This window comes from Triplophysa dalaica, chromosome 8, assembly GCF_015846415.1.
Source record: "Triplophysa dalaica isolate WHDGS20190420 chromosome 8, ASM1584641v1, whole genome shotgun sequence".
Lineage (NCBI taxonomy): Eukaryota > Metazoa > Chordata > Actinopteri > Cypriniformes > Nemacheilidae > Triplophysa > Triplophysa dalaica.
This window is the reverse complement of record NC_079549.1, coordinates 11,373,347-11,392,357: the sequence shown is the minus strand read 5'-3', so window position 1 is coordinate 11,392,357 and position 19,011 is coordinate 11,373,347. Positions and strand designations below refer to the sequence as shown.

The 19,011-nt window shown below is 38.6% G+C and overlaps 1 protein-coding gene across 6 annotated transcripts in view; it reads right to left on the bottom strand.

Annotated features, from left to right (window-relative positions):
* Positions 1-875: 875 nt before the first annotated feature.
* The window catches only part of LOC130427354 (diacylglycerol kinase beta), a 102,246-nt gene continuing 84,110 nt past the window's right edge, over positions 876-19,011 (bottom strand). For all 6 annotated transcript variants that reach the window (XM_056754767.1, XM_056754768.1, XM_056754770.1 and 3 more), the window contains 3 exons: positions 9,103-9,223; positions 8,332-8,392; positions 876-5,609 (listed from right to left, as the gene is read on the bottom strand). In XM_056754767.1, coding sequence (XP_056610745.1) covers positions 5,511-5,609; positions 8,332-8,392; positions 9,103-9,223 — 281 coding nt within the window. In that variant the 3' untranslated portion in view covers positions 876-5,510. The remainder of the gene's footprint in view (positions 5,610-8,331; positions 8,393-9,102; positions 9,224-19,011) is intronic.

Genomic DNA, 19,011 nt, shown 5'->3' with positions numbered 1-19,011 from the left:
CTGTTTCAATAAACTGTTTTAACCTGCAATTGAGGCTCCCTCTCGTTTCTGATAATTCAGGCTAAAGAAAACTGTGGTAATCCAAGTTTTAATTTCCTCTTTTAATTATTTTTAACCGCTCAAAATAATACTTTGCGGCTTTAGCTTGTGACTTGGTATATACACTTACTTAAATCACTCTAAAGTTATGTAAAATCAGCCAGTCATGTTGAGCATGCTAGGTTGAGAAAAGGCATCTCGGTTTTGTTTAACTTAATAATCATAAAGCCCTGCAAAGGTGTTATAAAATGCCATAAACATTTTTGGCTGGTTCTATATAGAACATCCAAATGACCTATCTGTTTCACAAATAGCATTTTTTTTTGCAGTGGACAAAAGTTCTCTTGATTATGAAAAATATAGATGATTCTTATAAAAACCTTTAGCACATTTTGAATTGCTGTTTAAATTTTCTTCTAAAATTTGCGTATTTATTAAGCTCCTATGCTCAGGTGCAGAGACTTCACTTTAATGGAATATGAAGTCCTCTTTGCCATTAAAGTAAAATAAATTTTAATATAAACATCAGTCTGAGAAAACTGATCATTTCAGAGGCATTTGCATCCGACCTATTCACATGGTTCGTTGTAGAACCAAAAATATTTATTCTATGGAATCGGTGTCAGAACTTGACCACCTTCTTGTAAGAGCGCACAGTCTTTTCCCCCGAGAACCTCATATAATTAACCCAGAAGCATTAACGCATGTGATTTATTGTTTAAACAGATCTTTAATCACGATGAGTAAAAGATGGTGTCAGCATACTGTATGCGCCTTGGCTGGAAGTGAAATAGCATCTCATTCGACAATGAACAACACAGACACAGAGCTTTAGTCTCTCCTTTTATTCAATAAAACTCTTTTGTCCATCAACATGGATGCCAACAGCTGACAAGAAGCAGAGTAACAGAGGCTAACCGGGCTCGATGAAGTCTCGCCCTTTGGCCCGATCTCTACACACGAATCTGACTTTGTCTTTGAATTTTGTTGCCTACCACACGGATGGACTGCTACAAACCACACTAACCCTAAGGCAGGAATAAGACAGTGAGTTTTACATACGTGTAAAACATCACATTCACGGTTGATATGGACTCTACGCGTCACTGTCGCTCCATTCTGTTCCTCTGTCCCAGCTAAGAATAGAGCTACACTGATGGAAATCATGCTGTCTCTAAGAGACAGGTAAGACATGAGGGCATCAGTTCTGTCGGATTTCTCATCACTGAAGTGTGTCAGTTTGTCAATGTCAAAAAATACTCTCTCTGTATCAATGTGCTGAGACAACCAAGACTAAGCTTTTTAAGGTTGAACAGCTTTGTTCACCCAAAAATGAAAATTCTGTCATCCTTTACTCCACACTCACCTGTAGGACTTTCTTTCTTTTGCAGAACACGAATGGTGGTAACTGAACAACTGCGGGAGCCATTCGCTCCCATTGGTTTTGTGTCCATACAATCGAAGTGAATGCACACTGCCGTTGTTCGGTTACCGACATACTTTAAAATATCTTCATTTGTGGTCTGAAGAAGAAAGTCATACAGGTTTGGAATGAAAAGAGGGTAAGTGAATGATGGGAGAATGTTAATATTGGGTGAACTATCCCTTTAAGACGTTTTTGTTGGGACGATGTATTTCATTGGCCAATCGAATTGTTCTCAGTGCAATTTCTTGTGGCAAGGATATCAGATATAGTTAATTGACAAATTTGTTTTTTTTAATAATGAAGCTCATTATTCTCTCTTCTATAACTCTTCCTGATTTGGTCCCAAGAGGCAGCATGTTTTTACCGATAAAATCACATCATTGTTATGAGAAATGAGACAGTGATGTGAGGATTCAATAATCACAGCCTTAGAAGAGCTTGAAAAAATCTGACGACATCAAAAATAATATGCAGTCCACAAATCAGCATCCATGTATTTCACTTTCATCCCTTTTCTACTAAAAGTGAGTAGGCAGTTATGATGACATTGATAGCAATGAATTATTGCAACACAGCAAAACAGATGTTGACCTCTTGTTTCAGTTTTGGTTGATTTTTCAGTGGCTCGTATTGCAAGTCTTACTTTGCTCCAGGCAAAATGCTAGTTTGTATTGGTTAGTTAAGCCTATCAGTTATTTATTTTGACAGAAACAACACAAAAGGTGACATCGACACGACATTCCTCAGTTGCCTATTGATCAGCATTCAATATTGGTGCCAAACCTCTGCCTACAAAATACAAAACATAACAAAGAACAGCCACAGAGGTACATTTACAATGAACATGCTACTAACAGATCATTAGAAAAGTGCAGTGGATAGATACTCAAGGGATTGTGGGTCAAAAATATACTTATTAGTGTGAACTAATAAAACGGCAACAATCAGCGTGGTCTCTTCAGGCAGACGTCTTTGTTTCAGCAGGCATGCGGTGGTCAAACTTTAGATAAAATATAAACAATATCTATATAAACATGACTGTTTTCAATCATTCTAAACTGTAAAATGAAAAGTAGTTGTAAACATGCACTCTTAACCCGAACCGCCAGACTGTCATTCAGCATAAACCATCTGTCCAAAGACCACAGAAACAATGGGGCTCTATTCATGATAAACTGGATGTGACCTTCACTTATCCCTGTGGTCATATGGAGAGATGGTCATGTTTAGGACACTGGTGTAGCTTCTGCGGTTCAGTGTTCTTTAAAGGGACATTAACTTGCAAACTCTGTGAAGAGCTCAGCCATCTGCGAGCCGCTCAAAGACTGCAATTCTCCCAGACCTGAGCTGAGATCAGTTTCAAAACCTTTATCCATGACAAGATAAGACCCTAGTTCTGTGTTGGTGAAATATATACAATTCCGACACAGATTTTTGCATGAGCAATTGCTCCATCTTCTCATCCAACATCACACAGCACATTTATGTTAGGATCACTGTGTTGAGCTATATTGGGGACATATGCCTGATGGCTACAGTCAATCATGTAACGCTTTCGGTATCACTCCTATCGTCTGATGCTCCCTCTGACCTCTAAGTCATACCTTTAAACACATTTCTATACGCACACAAGGCCCTTTACATAGTGTGCATCTTTATTTTGGATAATTTATCACATTCTATGGGCCCTTTTATACAGAATAAATATAAAAACGCTCAGTTCTAATGTTGCTAAATGATGTTCTTCCATTACACTTTCGGATCATGGAGTCACTGTTCCTAGGATAAGCAACTTTTCATTTTTCCTATTTCCTGGGCCGCTTTTCTCCCTTTTGACCGTCGACCTGAAATCCCGATCTGATGTTTTCATACTGCAATCGGGAGTAGTGTTTCACATGATAGACACTCCCTGAAATAGGAAGTTAAATTTAGGCTCCGTCCATGCAGCAGTAAATCAAACCTCACTGCAGCAGCTTGTTGTGAGAGTGGACCACAGATCTCAGTGTTAATACCAGGGCTGGATCCATTACAGCCCGCGGAGGATGGAGATGCTCCAGGCCACAGCGCAAGGACTCGCTTTTCTCAGATCGGTCTCCAGTAACGGGTGATCATGTCAAATCACATTTTCAAGGTATTATTATTATAGGGTAATAGGAGAAACAAGATTGAATGAAATATGCCAGGTTAAAACATGTCAGGGAGAATCATACAGAAGTATTTTGCACTTAAAACGTAATGGCACCATGTTTGATTTGATTTGGCATTCATTGAATTACAAAGCTTTTAGAGGGCACCGTTTTTGTAAAACGAAAAAATGCCACATGGAAAATAATTGGTAATTGCTACAAAATTGTCTTCAGAACACAGATTCACAAATTAAAGGGCTCGTTCAACGTAGATGGTATTCAAAACTGCCCCTTTTCCACTAAAAGGGTGCTGATGGCCTGTCTTGAACCGCTCCACATGTATCCATAGCGTGAATCTGGTCAGTAATCTTGAACCCAACAACATCCAAGAACAGAGGACAGGGAAGTTTTAAGACTGAAGTCAGTTTTAAATATGTATCCCTGTCTGTGAAATCCATCTTAAAGTTTTATGAGATTAGAAGCATCAAAGTTTGCTTTCAACCATAAATTTCACTATTATTTCAAGTTTGACATGGCCTTACTCTGTCAATATTAAAGATATCAAGGTTATATTTTCATAGAATGCTCTTAACATTATGAAGAATGATTTTATGTACCAAACAGTAAATGCTAAATATAACTTGTTGGGTTTTCACAGGCAGTGTCAACAATAATTCCTGACATCTCAACTGGTATTGGGAGACATAAGACCTATTCACACAAGATTAGTATTATCTGGGGACCTCATGTGATATAGAAAAGACCTCCCCACATCTGTATTTCATGTGGCGCATTCGCACAGGATTAGTGAAGCCTGTACTTTTACTCAAATTGATGGATTTATTTACCAGATATGATGGCAAGGCTTTGCATATAGTTTGTATAGCCTATAGTTGTATGGTGTATAATGATATATGACCGTATCTGTCATTTGAGACCTGCGATCGCGAACCGGACGGAAGCTCACCGTGTCTCAAATGTTATGAGAGTTTCCATGAGAAATAACAAAACGGGAGACTCCCGGCCAAAACAGTGTTGGCAGGTAAATTCCTGTGTGTTGTTGCTTCAATATTTTTTTTCTATAAACAAACATCACCTTATAAATACTATATATTATACAATTTAGAGAAATGTGGCATGTTTGGTTGTGGTTATGTATCAACATGGTCAGTTACATCATCAAGTCAGTGGAAATGCGGGTCGGTTCTGGAGCTTTATAAGGTCCACTGGCTGAGCATCAACAACATTTCTGTGGAAAAGGGGGTAAATGGAGCAGGTAGCACTTCATTATGGGATTAAATAATCCAACCAATTATATTGCTCTGGTCAATACTGAGGCCTCAGGGTGAACACCAAAAACACAAAAAAGTGAAATGTTGGATCACTTCTAGCTCAGTTCGACTTGTCACAACCCATGGACCTTCAGAAACATCTTCATAATAGATAAGATTGCCGTTTCATCTGTTTAGTGGTGGCTTGTTGTAGGGCCTTGGAGAAGCTATGGAATGACTGTTTGCATGCACTGATCTATAATTCAGTACAGTCCCTTCATGTGGAAAGTTTGCTTCATGGTCCTTCTAGGCTAAACCTGGGCTTATTCCACCAAAGGCCTACTGGTAGGGAGGGAAGTTTAAATCGCTTACAGGTCATGCAGATGTTCTTAAGACACAGGAAGTGGTCATTACACCCATGGAGAATCCGTTCAACTGGTCCAGACTGAGAAGATCAGCCCATGTTGGTAGATGGAGTCCATTGCCCACACAAGGCCCGTTACACTGTTTTATTGTTGTTGCAAAGGTAAAGGTTTGCAGCCTTTTCGTTGGGTCCTCAAGACCCAAAGACAAACAAGAGGCTGGGTGGAGATGTTTGCGTGCGTTTGCATGATTGTAGAAGGTTGAGGGATTTTTGGAGTCTCATATCTAGTCCCGACTTCTGTTTCTTTTCTTAAAGAAGAAGAACGGTGTTTTCTGTGGTGGTCCCAGCAGCATGGGCACCTGGTTCTTATGTGTGATCCGTATCTGCAAGAGTGACAGGAAAGTAGACAAGATTATTTTCCTAAATCAGTTTCTATGTTTCAAAAGCTAATAAGACGCAATTTAGACAGTTTCAACCATTTAAAAGGTACCTTTACTATTCTGTTTGCTAAACTTATGTCATATCTAAGTTAGGTTTACATGTATCCATGTGGAGAAGACAACGTGAAAAAAAAAATGGATGGGTACAATGGGACCCTTCCGCAAAGAAAATACATTTTCCTATACATTTACTGTCAATATATTAAATAATTTATTTGAAATATTATATAATAGTAAATTCTATTTGACATAAATACTTGGTTCTAATGAAAAGTTTTTTTTTGCATTTTCCAGAAAATTTCGAAATATTTATGTTTCGTAAGGGAAGTGGTGTTTACCATGACAAAGTCAGAGCCCAATATTATAATTATGCTTACATGTTTTAACAGAATGCTAGCACAATTAAACATGATTCTAGCATGTTTTCAGTGGATGCTAGTGTAATTTGGCGTAATTTGCATGATGCTAACATGTTTATGGGATTGTAGCTGGTCTAGTTATTACTAGAGTCTATAAACTTGTTACTAGGTTTTGTTAATGTGGTTTAGCTGGTTTCTAGGGTGTTTTATCTTGTTTCTAGGGTGCTTCATCTGGTTGTTAGGGTTCATAAGCTTGTTGCTAGGTGTTGCTAAGGTGGTTTAGCTGGTTTGTAGGTTGTTTAATCTTGTTTCTAGGTGTTGTTAGGGTCTATAACCTTGTTGCTAGGTATTGTTAAGGTGTTATAGGTGGTTACTAGGGTGTTTCATCTAGTTGCTAGGCATTGTTAGGGTCTAGAAAACAAAAGAGAATACAAAAAGATGGTGAAAAACACTAAAACGGTGTTACAAAATAATAGTTTCAATTTCTTTAAAAATCGAAATGACTATGTGAAGTGTATATATGTATGCTTATAGATGTCATTAGCTAAGTAACATGCAGCAAATTGTTCACGTGTGAGTTTTAACATTGTCGGGATGGCGCCTTGGAAGCAGGCGGCTCGCTATGATTTCAGAACCAAGCTTACATGAGTTATGTGAAGAAAGAAAATCTGAACAGTTGGTTAAATCCTTCTGGTTGTTAATTCCTCGTGCTTTAAGCGACCATGCCACTGTTCTCCATCACATTCAGCAAATGAGCTGACAGAAGTCACACATGTGCAGATTAACAGGCACAAAACCAAGCTGACCTTGAAACTGAAATAACATCTAATATTCCCCTCTGCACAGTTGGGCAAATTAGAGAGGACTAGAGGCGCAGCGGCACACTTTTTATAGAGCCCTGCTTGTGCTGATGGAGATGTATATATAGCAGAGGACATTGTGTTGGAGTTATGTGCAGATGGAAACCTGCATGTTTATTCCCCTTTCTTAATGACATAATCAGTCAATGGCAGGGTGTGACATGACAGTGTTTTAATTAACAGGCTGCTCGCTGGGACGGATGAATGTACAAAGCTCCGACAGACCAGAGGAGGCAATTTGCTTCCATGGAGTGTAAGGTGTGTCAGACTTGATGCTCTTGCGAATATTTAAGGGCAGAGAGATCTGAATTTTCTTTACACAAAGTCTTTTGGCCCTGTTGTGAACAGAGTGGATGAAAGATTTGAGAAGGCAGATTTAAACTCATATTGCAGACGTGAGCCGTGGCTCTAACCTTGTACGAGAGAAATTCAGAGTGAATTTATTTCACCCGCTGATAGCGCTATTTAGCACCCATTTCACAAATTCAATTATGCAAATCGGGTAACGGCACAAATGTGCTTGCAGAATGAAACACAATTTGCACAATTCTCTATACTGAGACTGGTTCCAGACTGTAGAGACGACCACAATCTGACATAGTTTTCTCAAAGGTATAGTTCACCCAAATATGAAAATTATCTTGCGTTGTCTCGCATATCCATGGTAGTGTTTTGATAACTAGCCGGGAGACATGATTCAACCAACGAGATTCAAAAGATTTTAGAAATAATTTAATTTATATATGGTTCATCGGACGGATGTGCCTGGCCCAAAGTCTTCAAGTCTACTTGAAGTTACGTTTTTTTTTAAGCGTTTGTTTATCTTTTTGGCGCTGAACCCGTCTATAGTGCTGGTTTGTCTGTTACCATGGAAACGCAACATATCAATGACTCAAAAGCTTGAAATATAAATTGCTACTTTCAAAAAATGGATCATTTCAATTCAGAAGACATTTATTACCCCATTTAAATCATTTGGATTCATTCGATCATAGATATTTGTGCTTTTTGAAGGCTCAGCAGCATCTTGAATATAAGAATATACAATTATTTGTTTGTGTTTAAGAGAGTTTAGGAAGGTTCTGAGATGCTTTGGAGTTTTTCTAATCTGAGTGAATTGTTCCTTTAACTGTAATCCAAACATCAAAATCCAAGCAGTGTTTACACATTTACATATATTCCCCGCTTATAACTCCCTTTTTTTTATTTAATCGTCATTTGAATTAATGCTGCTTTAAGGTTGTAAAAAATTTGGGAGTAACAGTTAAATGTTAAAGCTTCAATTTAAATCGAACCATAAACATCTTCATCTTCACAATAACGTCTTGCAACTGAATCATTAGTCTTGTCACAGTGCTTGATTTTACTCAGGCAGGTGTGGGTCATGAAAGAACCTGTGTTTCTGTTCCAAACACTGCAAATGAAAGCAAGGCAATATGAGCTGACCGTGCAAGGAGGCTGCATCCACGGTTCACCATCAATCTGCATGGGCAGCAGCCGGGACGTCCTGTAAGCAGAGAGACACAGACAGAGCCGTCAGGGGTCGGGTCACCGACCAGGCTACGGGTACGAGGCTGCTCTACAACACTGCATCCTTTGTTCCCACATCTCTGTGCCCATCCGGCCCCCTTACTCTCTAAACCAACAGACTCGCAAACACTCATACACTGAGTAGCTCATACACACATACACAAAAAAGTTAGTTTAGTCTTTCACTGAAGGCACTTCAAGTTAAAACAGCACGGCAGTGGAGAATGACGAAGTTGAATGCTCTATTAATGCAGATTTTGGGCAGTATTATGTGGCTAGTCCTATAAACATGTGAGTAAAATGACAGCGAGACCTGTGAATAAAAAGCTCCATTCAATTTAGTGTTAACTGTTAGGGTCATTATGAAGGTTTTATGGAGCGAGTCGGGTCAGAGCAACACAAACATGTGAAGTGGCACCTCAGACCTGATGAGTCTCCAGCAGTTCATTAGCATAAGTCAGGACGTACTACAAACATCATTATTCACCGCTAAGAGCTTCTCAGAAAGCTGCTGGCAAAGGTCAAAGGTCTGATTTATTGTCCGCTGTGGCCGAGAGAGAGAGTGCCCTACTGAGGGTGAGAGACGTTTCAGAGCAATACAGGAAGTCGGTGTGTTTATCTGAACAAAAACTGACCTCTCGGTCAATGTGTGTGAGCGCATGTGTGTGGAAGGGCACAGCTACTGACCTGATGGTGACATTTGAACACTGCGCAAGGCGCCTTCCAGCACTCTTGAGACCTGTGTAGATCTGACCCATCTCGATAGCTCCCTCCAAACCTACCACCTCTAGAAGCTGGTCGCTCAGATCTGTTTAGCAAGAAAGGAAGAAATCGATGAGGGAGAGAGAAAAAGAGAAATTGAAAGATTAGAGCTTGAAAAATTGCAGAACACTGTTTGAAATTCTAAGTTCCGCTTCCTTTATTCGAACTTTGACCCATTTTTTTACTAGCTGGATAAATTAAAATGTACAATTGTTTGCACATTCATTGAATTGAAGTAAAAATCTTTTTTTTGATCAGTTGATCTTTAAATGAGTTCAAGCGTTCATTCTAAAATTTCATACGGTCTGTTTGTGATATAACTTGTATGTATAGAATTATGTCAGATGACTGCTGTTTTTCTTTCAGTAGAGGAATCTGACACTCAAGATAAATCTCCATTCGTTTAACCTTGCAACACAGAAGATAATCTTCTTCCGAAGTATTTTTGTCTAATTTTGTATCTAATAATTTTAATTCAAGATACACTTTCTTGACAAGGAAACCTAAGATAGTAAATATTGGTTTCTGAAAGAAAATATAAATGCTTAAAGGAGAGATTTTTTTCTACTTTTACACAAATGTAATATAAACCTTAGAATGTGTCCGTGAAGTTTCAGCTCAAAATAAACCACAGATCTTTAATTACACCATGCTCTATCTAATTGCCCAGTTTTGCATGCGAGTAGAAATGCACTGTTTTGGTGTGTTTCTCTTTAATTGCAAATAAACTGCTAGTCTCTGCCCCCTATCCAGCAGAAAACACAGCCAGGACTGTGAGCCAATTCTTCCAATAACAAAACAAGAAAGAAGAGTCACATAAAGCGAATGAGAAATGCTCTGTCTCGTCTGAAAACACATTGTTTTCTATAAGCGAACAGACTCCTAACACAGGCGTCACATTTTCTATTTTCGGAAGTACACATGACAAACCGGTTGCGTATTACACTACTTTCTATAGGTGAAAGTAACGTTACCCATGAAAGAAGGGTCACATATAGTGAATTGGAAACACTGTGTCTCGTCTTTGAACATCAAACACATTGTTTTCTATAAGCATACTCATTTCCCCCAGGGTCATTCGCGAAGGCGCTCCGGTCCCCGTTGGTCCAGTGTTCTGTCGATTTCTGCTCCCCATCAAATTCTGCTACCCTCCTGTTGAGATTGGGTTGGGTGAGCGGTTTTTCCTGTTTGGTATGGAGGTAGCAAAATTCGACAGGGTAGCACAATTTGGCAGAACACTGGTCATGACCGGTTTCGGGGGGGAGACCCGCGATCGCATCCCGGGGGTTTCTCGGGTGAAATAACAAAACGGGAGCGTGGCGGGAGATGGGTGTGAACGGACAAACGTAAAAATACCAGTACAATGTCTTTACTTGCATCTTTGCCTCGTTCAGTGTGGTGGATTTCCATTGAAAACAAATAAACCATTCCTCCTGTGAGAACAAGAGAACAGTTAGCATGCTTTTGCTCTGTCGTAACTAATTCACATATGTCGCTTGCGAAAACAAAAATGGCAGTAATATAACGGATACCTATGCCAGCTGATTGTAGAGATAGGCGAACATAAAAAGTTACTGGGTTGTCATTTTTCACTTTTTGAGATGGTAGACTCGATCATAGCACTTAAACATGGAAAAAGTCAGATTTTCGTGAAATGGCCCCTTTAAAACAAGCATCTCCCAATAAACTTAAAAATAAACTGTATGTCGGCAACGACAGCCTTGTTGTTAGTGCACCAACAAAAAGCATCACTGAGCTCACAGTGACCCGGGTTCGATTGCCGTTCTCAGCGGTCCTTTGCCGGCCATGCTCCTTTTTCTTCTCCCAATACCTTTCTATCTACTCTTCACTGTACTCTATCACAAAAGGCATAAAAGCCTTTTTTGGCATTTAAAATAAGAGTTTTACAAAGTGCTCGAATTGAGGGGGGTTCCAGGACCCCTCATAAGGAATTATGGACTCCCTATAAGAAGTAAAAATTTTAGAAAAAAAAAGTTAAATCTGAATTTTGTGCAGATAACACTAATAATTATTTACAATAACTAGTACATCTGTTTTTAGGTGACTTATCATGCCTCTTTAAAAATGTAAACGCATGATGTCATGTACTGGTTTGCCACATCTTTGACAATTTGGATCATTTATTGAAAAATCTGATTCTGTTGCATAGAACTGAATAAAGAATAATATATTTAGTATTTTCAATATTTTTTAATAAAAACTAGTTTAAAATATATTTTTGTTGTTTTTTGGGGACCCCTTTAAGACATGACTTAATTAGTATACTGGCTTTACCTCTTTATTCAGTACTTAATTCAAGTCTTTAAACAAATGTTTAATACATTAGGTCACTTTCTTGGTCAATTCTTGATTTAAGAATGTTTTTATATTTGTAATGCAAAAAAAAAAATAAGTTTGTTTTTGCAGTGAAGACATCAGATGTGTGATCTGACAACATTCTCCTTATGACAAAAGTAAAGCACATTTCGTTGATAAAGTAAACGCCTTGAAAACAGCAGTTAAGCTTACAACAAGGCCAAGCTTTAGTAAATTCCTGCAGAACATTGTTATCCCTTTACACACTCATTAACTTTCAGTCACGCCAGCACAGATATACACAGTCCCATACACACACACACACACACACACACACACATATACACACACACACACACTGTGGCTATATGTCTGTTGAAGAGTAGAGGAAATGAAACACACTAAATGAGTGATTTATAATCATCTTCTCTTCTAAGAAAGTCTCCTTCTTTGAATCATTACCCCAAAAGTCAATCCAATCAATTCAGCATCTGAAAACTGCATTTACATGTAACCCATCACAGGAGTGTGAATGCATATAGAGCTGATAATAGAATAAACACAACCAGGTTCAAGATGTGGCATCTGTAAAACCTGTACAGAATGTGACGTCAACCAATTTCAGGCCTTTCAGAGAGCAATCTGAACATGTAAGACGTTTGACTGAACCTGGTCAAACCTCCATCCACATTTGCTATAGACAACAGATAGACAGATGTTTCATGTAGCGGTCAATTATACTATTCTTTGGTTCTGCCCATACACTGCAAATCTCCTCCTGCCCCTCTGTTGTGTGACAAAAAAACGCTAAAACATATACGTTCTAGGTTCTGGGATTCTGTACTTTTTCCCAAAGGTGTGTAATAGCACCACCTGCTGTAAAACACTACAAACACTGATTGCCGTAAAAACTCGTCTTTGGCGGGGAAGCGTTTTTTTTAAAAATGATAACTCGTCAGTGGCGGTGAAAGAGTTAAAGGGGATGTGCAACGGTGTTTCATGCATTCTGACTTGTTTACAATGTTAAACGTTTTGTCTTCTCATGCGTGACATGGTCAACTTGTCAAAAACGAGTTAGACATATGACGTGGTATTTCTGTGCTCGATACACTCCCCCAGCGTTCGTATAGGTTTCAGATTTTTTTTCTTCGAAAATGAAAATCCATTTCGTAACAACTTTTTAAATTCCCTTATTGGACAACTCTCCTTGAAAAGCATGCCGAGGCGTCTACCCGGCAGACCCAGAAGAAATAGCACTCCCACGCATCAACCATGGAAACAAAAGGAGTATGCGCATACGTAAACCAGCTGGAGCAAGATAGAGAGAGAGAGCAATAAGTTCAGCTATGCTTGTTTGTTCACTGCATTACGGTGAGGAATGTTATATAAACGGTGGATATAACGCTGGATTTTGCAGTTTAAAACTGATCGATGAAGTAGTTCCAGCGCTAAAAGATGCCAGACGGGATGTGCACATGTGCTTTAGTTCCGCACCCCAGCGTCAGCCCTCCCCGCACGTGTGCAGATCATATGTTTTCGGAAATAATCGCACAGCTGTATCTGTATTTTAAAATGTAATCAAATTAAAGACTCTTTGGATATTTGAAGGGTGCGTTACTATTCTTTAAGTACTCAAGATTAAAATGAGATATGCAGAAACTGTCTGTTTAACGGCCACTTAAATTAAGACAATAATTCAGCAGCTCTGAATATTGTATTTACACAGGGAGTAAGTCAGTCCCTGTCAAGTATTAATATTTCACTGAGAAAATTTCGTGGCATGTGTCACAGAAAGAGTCTTCAGTGAACGTTGCCAACTTTAAAACTTTGTCGAGTACACTCCAGAAACGCCTACAAGCGCAACAAGAGCTTTTTGAAAAACTTTCATTTATGCATTATAAGCAGTAGCCTGCATGCCTCTTCTAGAAAAAGTTTATTGAAGTCTTATGTAAGATTTTATGTAAGAAAGAAAAATGAAATTGAAGTTTTCTCAAGGTTTTATTCTGTACTATGGTTAGGCCCGTTTGCCATTTTGTTACTTTGGTTATTTGGCTGAAAGCTCAAGCTACAGCATCAGATGATCTTTGGACGTTGCATCATGCTGAATGTTTATATTTATTCAACTTTCATAAATGTGTTTCATGACCCTTCGGTTCCTTTCAGCTGTGCTTTGTGTACTTGTGTAAAAAAACCAACGGTTCGCATTCACTAATAATTGCCTAGATTTTTTATATTAATACGCACATTTGAAGTTCTCACGAAAACTTTCCGCCAAATTCACAACAAGTGCATGCACATGAATTTGTTCTTAAACAAATCTGGAGTATTCTAAATGAGTGGCCGCGTGATTTTTGCGTACGTGTGCTTTCAGCTGTTCCAATCTTTTTTCTCATATAGAATACATTTTTAGTACGAAGGTTTCAGTGAATTATGATTTGTTCGTGAAAACGTTCGTACACTTTCACGCACAAATTTGTGCGTATGCATGCTTAGTGAATGAGAGCCATTGTGTGTCCCATAAGAACACGTCCTTCACCCTCTTCATTACTGAAGCTTCACTGATCAAAGTAAATCAAACAAACCCTTTCGAGATGTGCGTTTAAACTAACTTTTGCAATGTATAATGTTTTAACTGTGATTTCCTGACTCTAATCTGTTGGTTTTCATGTGGTTTGACCTGTAAGTCTCTTTTGTCGAGTCATGACCCGGCTGAAGAGAAAAAGCTGCCAGTGATTATAAAGTGTTTATTGATTGATGAGAAGTGGAGAGGTCTGAACGTGCTTGACTATGCAGCTTTGCCGGAGGATATTGTGAATCTCCTCTGAAAGGTCAGACAGGAGAGCTTTGCTGAGAGGTAAACAAAACATACTTTGCTTAGAGAGCTACAAAATGCCCCAACAGAGAAATATGTGCCTGCTATTCTTTATCAGCATTCTCAATGGCACAAGTAGGCATGTCAAAGATCTTGACAATCCATGAACATCTTGGGATTTTTCCCAGGAAGAATAATAGGATTAAGGGTGATAAGAAGGGAAGAGAGAGTTAAAGAGGGTAGATTAGTTCAATAGTGACTCTATGAAGTGAAGTGATGGGCGTCTCTCTAAAGACTAAATTCATTCATATAGTGTATCACGTCAATAATAAAACTATTACACTATATAAAAAATGTTTCTTCAGAAGGATACATGATAAATTGATATTTTAGGTAGAAAACAAAGATTAAAAGGAAAAATTGCAAGCCAGATTCAAACCTGTACTGCCTGAGCACCACCATGCAACATACTACAACTCCTTTCATTCTGTCAGTTCGTTTGTGCAAAAATACAGTAAACCAGTTAACATCCAAACTATATAAATCTATAATAAACAAGATTTATTCATATATTCACATGTGCTGAATGCTATATTCAACTGTGCATTTACTGCCAGCCTAGTCTATGGTCTCATGAAGCAAACTTATCATTATCGAATGCACAGCCCCTTTTTCATTGACCTAATGTAGAAGATAAAATACATAATAAAGAGGGAGGGAAAAACTGATGACAGTCTTATTTTCCTCACGACACAAATGTTTCCCGCTCTGTCAGGTTTGGGCTTTCTTATTTCAGGCAGCGCATCACAGCAAGGCAACGCTAAGAATAGCTCCCAAACGCCTTCTTACGTAACCAGTCAGAATGCATTGTGTGGAAGACATTATGTCCCGGCTAAGCAGCCTCGTGTTAGAGGTTTTACAAAATTACAGTGATCTAAACAAATTACATGAACCTCACTGACCGCATTTATCATAAAAAAACAACTTTATTTGATCACTGCCAATAATGGAGTGGAAACTGAATCCTTTCTCAGTTAACTGCAATTTCAATGGCAGTAAGTGAACACTACAGTACAAAGGTCAGAATTTATCACACAGCCATGTTTTAAATATTTGGACCTGCCATGATGAAAATGAAAAACAAATTAAAATATGAAACCTGTGACAAAATTTTCTAAAGACAATCATCAATTTTTTTAAATTGGCAACGTTGAGTTTTCAACATTTTTTAATTTGTGAAATCGAGAAATACATCAGTAACAAGTCATTAGAAATTTAGATTGCTTTTAGAAAACCTTGACATTTTTACATTGCCACAGTCACTTTTTACTTGCAACTATTATATACACTACACCTTAAAAAACAATTTGTCTTTTTTTTTATTTATATTTTTAAGTTGAATTTACTCAAAATTTTAATGCAACTAGATAACTTTTTTTAAGTTGAACCAACAGTTTTTTAGAGTGTATTATGAATTTAACAGACTGCTAACAATGTTTTTTGTATTCCTTTTAAGGAAGCTTAACATTATCTTATATCTGTATAAAAAAGTCATTAAAGTTTCTTTGTGAGCAGTCTTCAGTTTGTTAGTGAAAAGGAGTCCTATTATAAAGTGGGTTTTTTTCTGAACCAGTTGATAATTTGTCAATTACATTTTGTTTAAAGGAGCAATGTGGGAGTTTTATTATATAATGCAATATAATATACAAAACTATTTCTTCAGAGGAGTATAAAGACCTTACATAATGAACCATTTTGTTTGTATTACCTTAAAATAAGCTATCTACATACATTGGATTCGCCATGTTGCCCCGCCACGTTTTGTACAGATGCCCTAAATGGACAAAATGGTCTACAAAGTGTGTTTCCTCTCCCTCTACCCTGCGGTGCGTTGTCTGGTTTTTCCTGACTTTACACAGGGGGGGGGGAACATCTACTAACTTACTCATAACTGCTATCTGCTGTCATATCAAACGCCTTTAACAGCATTACTATTTACTGTATATAAAGGCAGCACACTGGTTCCAGATAAACAATGAGCCTCAAAACTGCTTAGTTACACAGCTTATATTACAACAACAACATATCTTGTTTCTAAAAACATGAAATCAATGTTACCCAAACACTGATCCGAATCAAAGCAACTTCCTTGGGAATGTTTTCTTGACAATCTTTTTCAAACGTCTCTCTGCTGGAAAGTTTCTCCATAAATATCTATGAGTATCTCCGCTAAACGCCTTAGTACCGTGGGTCCTAACACGTCACTGCTGGAAAGTCATTATAATAATAATGCAGCTCCTGACTTTTATGCTTCTTTTTATCCTTAAAATCCACAGAACCTTTATTTTATTATTAATAAATAAGACATCGCTTTTTCTACAGTCTTTCTAATGACCTCATGATCTCTTCCCTCCGTCAGCCGACGACATCTTTTTGTACTGTGGTGGCCACCATCATGTTTCGAAAGGGAGGGGTGAGTGGAGGACTGAGCGATTGGTTGCCATTCTCAAACTCACCTCTAGTGTCCACAATAAATCCCACTCTAGATCTTTAAGAAATGATCCAAATGGCTACAATTTATACACAAAGGCCAGTTTTCACAGACAAGGCTTAAGGCTAGTCCCAGGCTAAAATGAATGTTTGATCGGTCTTTACTAAATATTACATGGCAAGAAAAATCTTAAAATAAATCATTGTTTTGTCTCAGAAGCACACCAGTAATGTATTTTTCTAAGGCATCTTTATAAAAGCTGGATAAATATCTTAATTCAACTAAGGCTTGTCTGCGAAACCAGTTTACCTCACTGTTTACCTGTGTGACCCTATCTCACCCAAAATTTTCTTTGAGCTCATCTTTCAAGATCTTTCTAAACAGACACTATGTACCTTGAATGCATTTAAAGTGGCTATGGATAAAAATGTCTGCCAAAACTAAGACTGTGAATATTTATTCCAGTACATGTCTCATGTGGTCTGAGTGTTCTCCCAGTGTTCTCTGGGCTCTGTGGGCATCCACATAGCCGAGGAGAGCCAGTATTTACCGCATTCCCGGTTCCCTCTGCAATGTAAAATCTCCATAGTGTCCTGGGCCAGCAGAAGTAAAGGCAGATGGTCAAAGGGAGCTGGAGAGTTTGCTAGAGGTGCGGGGGAGGCCGGTCATATGGCACATGGACAGAGCATGAGAAACTCCATGCACTCACAGTTTTGGGTTTTCGGTGCAGAATAACATTGCACATCATTTTAGAGAATGAAGACTCTTTATTATGACACTTTATAACATGATGTGCACTTCTGTTGCTTCATTCAAAACCGCCCTCTTAATTGCCTCTTTGCTAGCATACTCGTTCTTTTCTCCTGCAGCATTCTTCATCCTAGTGTTTTTCTTACATATTCTTAAAGGTCCAGTGTATGAAATGAAGCGGCATCTAGGGGTGAGTGTGAATTTTGTAGCATTACGGTGTCTGACACAAAACAAAGATGTCGTCGCAATTTAGTTTCTTTGCCGAAGGAGATCATGTATTTACAAAACACCTTCTGTAGTGCAGTTTGTCCGATTAGGGAAACTGAAGAAACAACATGGCGAATTTAATGTAAGGGGACCTGTGGTGTATGTAGATAGAAAAACTCATGCTAATGTAATGTAACGCTTCATTATGTAAGGTCTTTTTACACCTCTAAACACATAGTTATGTATATTATATAACATTTCTGTCAATAGATCCTCCAAGAAATTACCCAAGTGAACTTGAATATTCTCTAACACACAGTGTACAAAGCTCATCTTCCCTGGTATACTTTATTTCCCAGACTCTTATGTCTTCTTTCCGATCTCGATTCTGTCCTGTTCTACTTACACAACACGCTTCTCCTGACACGCTTCATTCCCATGCTTTCGATTCATTATAGCTGCTCTCATTATGTCAATGTGACATCTTTTAAAAAGTCTCACATTTCCACAAGCATCTTATTAGCTTTCAATCAACGATAAGTGTTCATTACGATATTGTTTATCATTTCATAACTCGTCATGACTCATATATCAAGGTGGGTGTTGTTAAATGAGACATGCTTGTACTCTCATTATCACATAATATTTTAACGCGCTACACGCTCTGCCTGCTGTAGAAGACTCCATTCACTGCGGCTTTCTCCATGCAAAAGAGCTCACAGTTTTCCCAACCTCTGTTCCCATGCCATTCACAAACAAAGCTCTTCTCACAAAGCAGGCCAACAATCACAGCTCTCATGATGCAGATCATGGGAAAGGGCCCCTCGGCCAGAAACATCTTCAATGATTCTGAACTCCTGAGGGGTGAGAGCCACTCTTCAAACGTCCATCACTTCTGCTAAAGCGAGAGCGAAGCTGTCGATTGGCCTTTCTGGCCGCTGAGGCGCAGTGGAAAGTGTCGCTCTCGTGCACTGAATCCCCACATTCCCATAATGCTCTGGGGCGGAGACTTTCACAGCTATTCTTGTCATGTGCAACAGGAGTTGAGAAATAAAACACAAATCATTCACTGTGTTTATGAGGTGTGTGTACGTGCATGTTTTTTGTGGGATGTAACAATGAAAGGCCCTGTGACTGTAGGGACCTGAAATAACTGACAGCATGAGGCAATGTGAGCCTCGGAAGGGTGTCACCAGACGTAAAGAGAAGTACAGAGGAGATTAAAGGGTGTGGGATGCAGGTGAAAGGACAAAAATGA